This window comes from Triticum urartu, chromosome 4, assembly GCF_003073215.2.
Source record: "Triticum urartu cultivar G1812 chromosome 4, Tu2.1, whole genome shotgun sequence".
In the NCBI taxonomy this organism is placed as follows: domain Eukaryota; kingdom Viridiplantae; phylum Streptophyta; class Magnoliopsida; order Poales; family Poaceae; genus Triticum; species Triticum urartu.
In genome coordinates, this window is record NC_053025.1 from 540,159,999 (window position 1) to 540,167,746 (window position 7,748).

Consider the following 7,748-nt stretch of genomic DNA (forward strand, 5'->3'; position numbering starts at 1 on the left):
TTCCACGGCAAGATCACAATTCATTGGCTATGGATTTCACAGTGAACTGAACTGATTTCTGAGTAGTTCTTACGTGTAAACTTAGCATTTTACGGCACAGCGAGAAACATAGCTGATGTTACTACTAATCATACATATATGTCCTAAAATACACGTGCATTTCGCGACCGCGTCGTGTGGAGATGTAGAAAGGTGGCTGCTGTCGTGCGGAATAAACAACAGGCCCACACTTTATGAGCTCCGGTTAAACCGAGAGGTCGGCCTCGGGCAACTCGAGCACCTTGTGCATTCCTTTTGATCTGCTTCCTGGTCTAAACTGGTTCCCCTCAATGTACCTGCAGCAATACATACGCACCTCAGCAATTGCGCATGTAGAATAATTCTTTTCGATAGTATGAAAGGGATTTGTTTGAGAAAAAGTTTAGATTCTAAAGCAAACGTACAGCTCCTTCAGAAATGGATGCTTGTATAATCCTTCGGGAATCCTTCCAATGAAGTTGTTATTGTCCAAATACCTGCCAAAAATCATAGTGGTTGAGAATGCCAGAACCAAATGAAAGAGGAAGGTTCAGATTGATCAAACACTAGACTAAATTTTAGAAAGTTTAAGCAGCAGGGCTCACAGATATGTCAATCTTGGAATTTGAACTAGCTTTGGCGATATCGATCCAATCAGCCTATTATTGGACAAGTGCCTGCAGAACATACAAGGATAATCAGGTGATTGTTTTTTTTACTTTTATTTTGTGCAAGAGGTCTTCCCAGGGGGGAAAGAAAACTGGAGCTTATGATGATGTCTTGATAAAGTGTTGACTTCAACTGCTGAGAGAACTTACAAGATCTCAAGGTTGGTCAAATTCGCAATCTGATCTGGCACCACTCCAGCCAATTGATTATTGTTAACGTATCTGCAGACCACAATGTATAGCAGTCAGCCTACTGGCTTAGGAAGGCAGCATTTTGCAGTCACGAGAGAACAAATGAATCAGGTAGCTTCTAAAAATTTCTGCTTACAGGTTTCTCAAGGAGGGGAAGCCATTCTCAATGCTGAAGACATCCCTCAGAGTGCCTATCAAGTGGTTGCCACCAACATCACTGCAAAAAGAGAGGGTTTATAATTCATCATATGCTGCAGAGAAAAGACTTAATATTTGGTACTATAGATATTTTTTCATGTGAACTTGAAAGGAGGGAATTGGGATGGAAGTTTACAGGTGACGAAGATTTTTGAGAGTTCCGAGCTCAGGGGGGATCCGCCCAGTAAAGCGGTTCTCATGGAGATAAAGATAGCGTAGTTCTGGTAGGTTTGCAAGCTCCACGGGAATTTCACCTTTGAAGTTATTGAAGCTCAAATACCTGAAGAATAATAGTCAGAGGCACAGAAACTGAGACGTAACTAATCTAGTTCATTCTAAAAATGAACTTACAAGTGTGTGAGTTTCTTTAGGTCACCAATTTCGGGCGGTAGCACATCTTGAAGCTTATTCCACCTCAGGTTCCTAAAATTATGCACGAATTTGCTTAGCTGAAGAACAACTGTACTCAAAATAGGCAGCTCTGAAATCTGAACCATAATGCCAACAAAGTAATTATGATTCAATATACAAAGACATTCCATACTTACAATATCTTGAGGTGTCTCAGCCGTCCAATCTGTGGAGGAATTGGCCCCGTCAACTTATTATTGTGGAGATCCCTATAGTTATGGAATCCAATTATACCCAGTTCAAGGATGTGTTAAAGATGAGGTAACATAAGCTGAAAATTACAAATATGTTTAGTACAGCCTTTAGTCTCTGATAAAATAACCACCTTTAGTATCTGATAAAATAACCAACTTTAGTCTCAAATATAGTTTTTTGGGGAAAAGGATACTTCTACAATGAATAAATGGAATAAACACTTGATATGCAGAAAAGTGTAATTCAGCCGCAATAAAAGGCTGATGTAAATTAAGCAATGTTTTCAGAATACGCTAGTTCCTAAATTCTGGCTAATGATCTATGTAAATTCAGAAACCATGGCACATTACATAAAGAGAAACATAAACTTTCACAATAATATAGACATCTACATGGATGTCTTGCCATGTTCATGTACTCGTGCTGATGGAGCGATGGTTATGCTAAAACACTACAAACTTGACAGTTAGTAAATTCATCACTTCAATCATGGCAACAGGTTATCGCTATGTTCATCAAGACACTTACACAGAAGACAGAGTAGCGGTGAACAGGAAAAAGTTCTTGTTACACTTAGTAGATAAAAAAATGCCAACAGTTCATTATCACACGCATCAAGATGCATACACAGAACAGGAGAATAAAAGCAGTGGTAACAAGGAAAAAGTCCTTACAGTTTTTTTAAATCCAGCAGGTTTGTTACCGCTGTAGGGAATGGACCAACTATGGACACAGCATAGACTTCCCTGAAATAAGGTAAAGTGGTATAATATGGTTACTCTGACATGGACAGTACACAACAGCTTCAGACAAAGTGCCTGATTGTGCAATTAATAAAGTTAACATCCATAGGCAACATGCATCGATTGGTTAAAGATTGTGTTATGCTAAAAATCTTATTTATTCAATTATCTCAAACACAGGAAAGCGAATTTACCATACAAGCAAAGCACACAACTTTCCCTTTAACCGGTACCAGAACAGTTTAAAATTACTACTGTCAGAGTAGGTATGAAGTACAAGGCAAGATACATGGCATGATTTATTAGTTTCTTCTAATCCTGGTCATGATCTATAGTTGGAATGTACAAGAACAAATGGTTGTCTGCAGTTCTTCAGGTTGAGATTGCATCTTGAAGATTTCAAGCAAGAAAGCTACTGAAGGAGTGACTTTCTTGTAGCTTGACGTATCTCAGGTGGCTGCAAGCCTACAATTTGGATGGGCTACATACATGTATGAATTGAATTTCTGTATGAAAAGGAGCTCACTAAACTAAATATGCAACGACAGTTTTGTATCCTTTCACATGCAAATGCTTACATCATAAAACATCCTTACAAAACTTTATGTATGCCAACGTAAAAAAAGAAGAGTAAAGTCAAGAAATGAAGACATGTCTTACAGTTCCGTGACAACTCTGTAATCCCCTTGCTGAGTACATGTCACACCGGACCAGGGGGGAAGGTCACCATGCCCACAAGGGTCATCGCCGACCCATGAGTAGACAACTCTCCAGCCTAGTGAAGCCTTGATCTCGTTCAACGCTTTCACTGCAGTACAAACACAACTTCAGTTAAGACAGTCGCCGAGCAACTACTGAACGGCCACCATAAGTTTCCAATTCTGCATAATGTCTACGCCTCTATTAACATACAAATCTCTCCTCCTGGCACAATCAGGCACCAAGCAATATCTTACGCAACCAGGGAAAATGATGTTCGGCTACAACTGAATCATGAAGTCCTGGCCAATTATCGCTTGGCACCAGGTGAGCCCCCGATTTGTGTTAACATATGACATCACCAGCTCATTTTCTTTCAGAGATCATGCGCAGAAACTTAAGTGCCATGAGCACCAATTATCTAAAGCACGGCGAATTTAACCACCTGTAGTAATAATGAGACAAACAAAGGATAGATCCTACTGTCACGCTAAGTGCCCAGGCAGCGTCTCAGCCTCACAGATGCTGAAACTAACCTACAACCGTAAGTATCAGGGACCCCAATTCGGCAACCTACCAAGCGGACGCCCAATTCAGCACCTCCAACAAACCAGCAGGGGAATGCAGCGTCCTACGCGCGAGGCTGGGTCAGATCTCCAGCAAACAGCTACGCGCCTACGCCCATCTCGCTGTAATCGCATCAAAGGGCCTGCCGGGAGGGATCGATTCGCTCGAACGAAGGGGGCGGAGGAGGAGCGAGCACGTACCGTCTCTCTTCACCGTCTTGCCCCGCGCGGCGCCGGCGAGGAGGAGGAGGAGGAGGGAGAGGAGGGGCGGCAAGAGGCGGGCGAGCGACGCCGCAGCCATGGGTGGGCTGGAGTGGGGCGGCTCGCTAGCGGTGGGTGCGGGGCGCGCGGCGGGAGACCATATGAGGAGGAAGGGGGAGGTGGCGCCGCGCCGGTGTGGGGAGTGACTAGTGAGAGAGTGGGCAGGCCAGCACTAGGTAGCTCACGGTCCCTCCCGCGGTGTGTAGGGTCCCGCGGCCGCACTCGGAGAGCTCGCCGCCGCGTCGGTGGGTTGGGCCGGGTTGGCCGTGCCTGGGTTGGGTTGGGTTGGGTTGGTGCGCACCGAGCGACCGACCGGTGAAGCGCGGTTAATTTGGCCACGTTCCACTGCTAAAACAAGCATTCTCTTTGTTAAAAAAACAAAAAAATGACTGAGGTTTTTTTATTTTACTAAAAGGATCTGATTTATTATAAAAATTCACCGGAGGTACAAAGCATCTAAAAAATAATAAACATTGCATCGAGATTTAGAAAGCACCGAACGACCACTGCTGCCGCCAGAACGAGCCGTCGACGCGCCGATGTCGCCGCTCTCTACCGGAGCCGGCTTGAACTTGTCGATGATAGCCGGGAAGTCTTCGTCCACGTGTCCCTAAGGACTGACACCCTGGAGCCGCAGTCGTCGCTGTTTAACCTTACATGGATTTGAAGCACCTGACACTAGATCTTGCCACATGTCGAAAACCCATAACTTCACTGCCTCCAAGGAGACGGTAGGAATCTACGCCGGAGCTCCGTCAACTATGTTCGGATGGACGAACTCGAGGAGGATTGAAGCCCGAAAGACAATCTCGTAGATCAGCTTAACCCGTTGTTAGTATACCAGTGTCCTACCCCTAAATTACCCTGGTAGACATGTGGGCTTATGTATCTGAATAGGCCTGGACAAACTTCAGTGTAACTAAATCAACAAATTTTAGTTGCGTATTTCGGCGTCAACTCGGACTGCTGGGATGGATGTACGCTTAGTTTTTAATTAGCAGGTCGTGGGTTCAAACCACACATGCCTAAAAGCCCTTTTTGCATTGCATTTGAGGTCTTTTGTGTGCAATTAAATAAATTGCGAGGGTGTTTCTTATAAAAAATTTGTGTGAGGGTCACCCAACGTCTTGTACACTCCCAGCCATTGACAACTGCCAGCCTAGCACGCCATGTTGGCATGCCATACGGCTGGGTACGAGAGGAAGCACCGTATTTGCACGAGAATGCAAGTTGGATGACCATAAATCCGTATTTTTAAAATTTAGCATTAAACTGAATATCAAACACAAGTTCTATGACTATCGATGATATTATCTTTATTTTATTAGTTAAAGTCATGGTCAAAATATGACCCAAAATACCGGGGAGACTAGTAAACGTGCCTTCGAGATGGAACCAAGAATAAATCAAATCAAACGACTATACGCATGTCTTGCTTGGTTAACGGCCTTAACTAACGATTTTTAACCGGTGATGTAACCAATGGAGACCTATCTGAATCTCTCAGGTTGCAACCGAACGCCGTTGCTGCGACACACAGCAAACGTGTAATCTTTGTACCGGAGCAGTAAGCTCAGCGCAGCGCAGCTCGCGTGGAATCGAATTTCCCGCGCTCTCGTGCCGGCATCATCTTTTTGTTTCATTCATGGCGCCTATGTATACACTCGCTCCAAAGCACTAGCTTGTCCGTGTGACGGCAGCATCCATCCTGTTCAAGTGTTCGATCGCACGCCCACCGTTCTCCGTCATCACCACTCCCCGGCGCCGATCGAGCTCGCGGGATGCGGCAGTCGGCGGCCACACCGGCGGGCGACGCGCCGCCGCGCATGTACTTCATCCCGTTCCCGACGCCGGGCCACGCGCTGCCGATGTCCGACCTGGCCCGCCTCTTCGCGTCGCGCGGCGCCGACGCCACCCTCGTCCTCACCCACGCCAACGCCGCCAGGCTCGGCGGCCCCGTGGCCCGCGCGGCCGCCGCGGGCCTCCGCATCCGCGTCCACGCGCTGCCCCTGCCCGCCGAGGCCGCGGGGCTCACGGGCGGGCACGAGAGCGCCGACGACCTCCCCACCCGCGAGGACGCGGGCCCGTTCGCCGTCGCCGTCGACCTCCTCGCGCCGCTCTTCGCCGACCTCCTGCGCCGCCACCCCGCCGACGCCGTCGTCTTCGACGGCGTCCTCCCGTGGGCCGCCACCGCCGCCGCCGAGCTCGGCATCCCGCGGTACGCGTTCACCGGCACCGGCTGCTTCGCGCTCTCGGTGCAGCGGTCCCTGCTCCTCCACACCCCGCAGGAGAGCGTCGCGTCGCCCACGGAGCCGTTCCTCGTGCCGGGGCTCCCGGACGCGGTGCGGCTCACCAGGTCGAGGCTCGCCGAGGCGACGCTCCCCGGCGCGGACTCGCGGGAGTTCCTGAACCGCATGTTCGACATCGAGCGCGCCACGGCCGGCTGGGTCGTCAACTCGTTCGCCGACCTCGAGCAGAGGTACATGGAGCACTACGAGAAGGACACCGGGAAGCCGGTGTTCGCCGTCGGGCCGGTCTGCCTCGTCAACGGCGACGGCGACGACGTCTTGGAGCGCGGCCGCGGCGGGGAGCCGGGTGCCGCCGCGGAGGCCGCACGCGTGCTGGGATGGCTCGACACGAAGCCCGCGCGGTCGGTGGTGTACGTCTGCTTCGGCAGCCTCACCCGGTTCCCGCCCGAGCAGGTGACGGAGCTCGGCATGGGCCTCGCGGACTCCGGCGCGAACTTCGTGTGGGTCGTCGGGGACAAGAACGCTCCGCCGCTCCCCGACGTGGACGCCGCGGCGGGGGGCCGCGGGCTGGTGGTCAGGGGGTGGGCACCGCAGGTGGCGGTGCTGAGGCACGCGGCTGTTGGCGCGTTCGTGACGCACTGCGGATGGGGCGCGGTGACCGAGGCGGCGGCGGCTGGTGTCCCGGTGGTGACATGGCCGGTTTTCGCGGAGCAGTTCTACAACGAGGCGCTGGTGGTGGGCATCGCCGGCACGGGCGTCGGCGCCGGCGCGGAGAGAGGGTACGTGTGGGGAGGCGAGGAGCTGGGCGGGGTGGTGGTGGGCAGGGAGAAGGTGGCGGAGAGGGTCCGCGCGGCGATGGCCGACGAGGGGCTGCGACGGAAGGCAGGGGAGGTCGGGGAGAGAGCGCGGCGGGCCATGGAGGTGGGAGGTTCTTCGTACGTGGCCGTTGGGGCGCTGCTGAATGATGTGCGGCGCCGGCGCCAGCACGGGGGTTGACGGCGGGAGCCGGGCGAGCAGCTGCACCGCCATGTTCCATTACGGACTCATTCGTCCTCAATTCGCGTCGTGTCCACAATATATACAAAACAAAAGGCACAAAAAATTTGAAGTACAGCTTCCTAAGCGGGGCCTACATGATATAATTTTATTTATCACGTGGTTCAAATTCATTCGGTGTCTCTACAATGTGAGATAATCAGACACTTTGGGTTTCTTGGATTAGAAGTTTGGTGTATGGGTAGTTTTTTTAGGGGTGGTGTTTGGATAGGTAGGGAATGCAGAATGTGGAGGGCCGTTTTGGCTCTTGGAAGTACTCCCTCTATTTCAAAATAGATGCCTCAACTGCATTAAAGGAGGAATTCTTATTCTCTGAAATGAAGACTACATGAAGGTGGACGGCATCCAAGTTGGCACATTTTGCATCTCTGCGAACATTTCTATTGTCAATACTTCCATCTCCTTCAAACTCACTTCAGTCCATGGGCCTACAAGAAGTAATCTGAAAGACTCTTTCTTCCAAGAGCTTGTGAGCCTCAAGCCTGCACAGGG

The 7,748-nt window shown here is 50.2% G+C and overlaps 2 protein-coding genes across 2 annotated transcripts; one reads left to right on the forward strand and one right to left on the reverse strand.

Moving 5' to 3' along the window:
* Positions 1-4,157, reverse strand: LOC125552521 (probable leucine-rich repeat receptor-like protein kinase At1g35710). The gene is made up of 11 exons (XM_048716114.1): positions 3,892-4,157; positions 3,086-3,233; positions 2,357-2,428; positions 1,625-1,696; positions 1,428-1,499; positions 1,213-1,356; positions 1,015-1,095; positions 837-908; positions 624-695; positions 444-515; positions 1-335 (listed from the first exon to the last, which is right to left on the reverse strand). The coding sequence occupies exons 1-11, from the start codon at positions 3,989-3,991 to the stop codon at positions 245-247; spliced, it is 996 nt and encodes a 331-aa protein (XP_048572071.1). The 5' UTR covers positions 3,992-4,157; the 3' UTR covers positions 1-244.
* Positions 4,158-5,635: 1,478 nt separating this feature from the next.
* On the forward strand, positions 5,636-7,290 carry LOC125554077 (UDP-glucose flavonoid 3-O-glucosyltransferase 7-like). Its single transcript, XM_048717689.1, has one exon. It carries the CDS (start codon positions 5,733-5,735, stop codon positions 7,194-7,196), a length of 1,464 nt encoding a protein of 487 aa, XP_048573646.1. The 5' UTR covers positions 5,636-5,732; the 3' UTR covers positions 7,197-7,290.
* Positions 7,291-7,748: the final 458 nt, after the last annotated feature.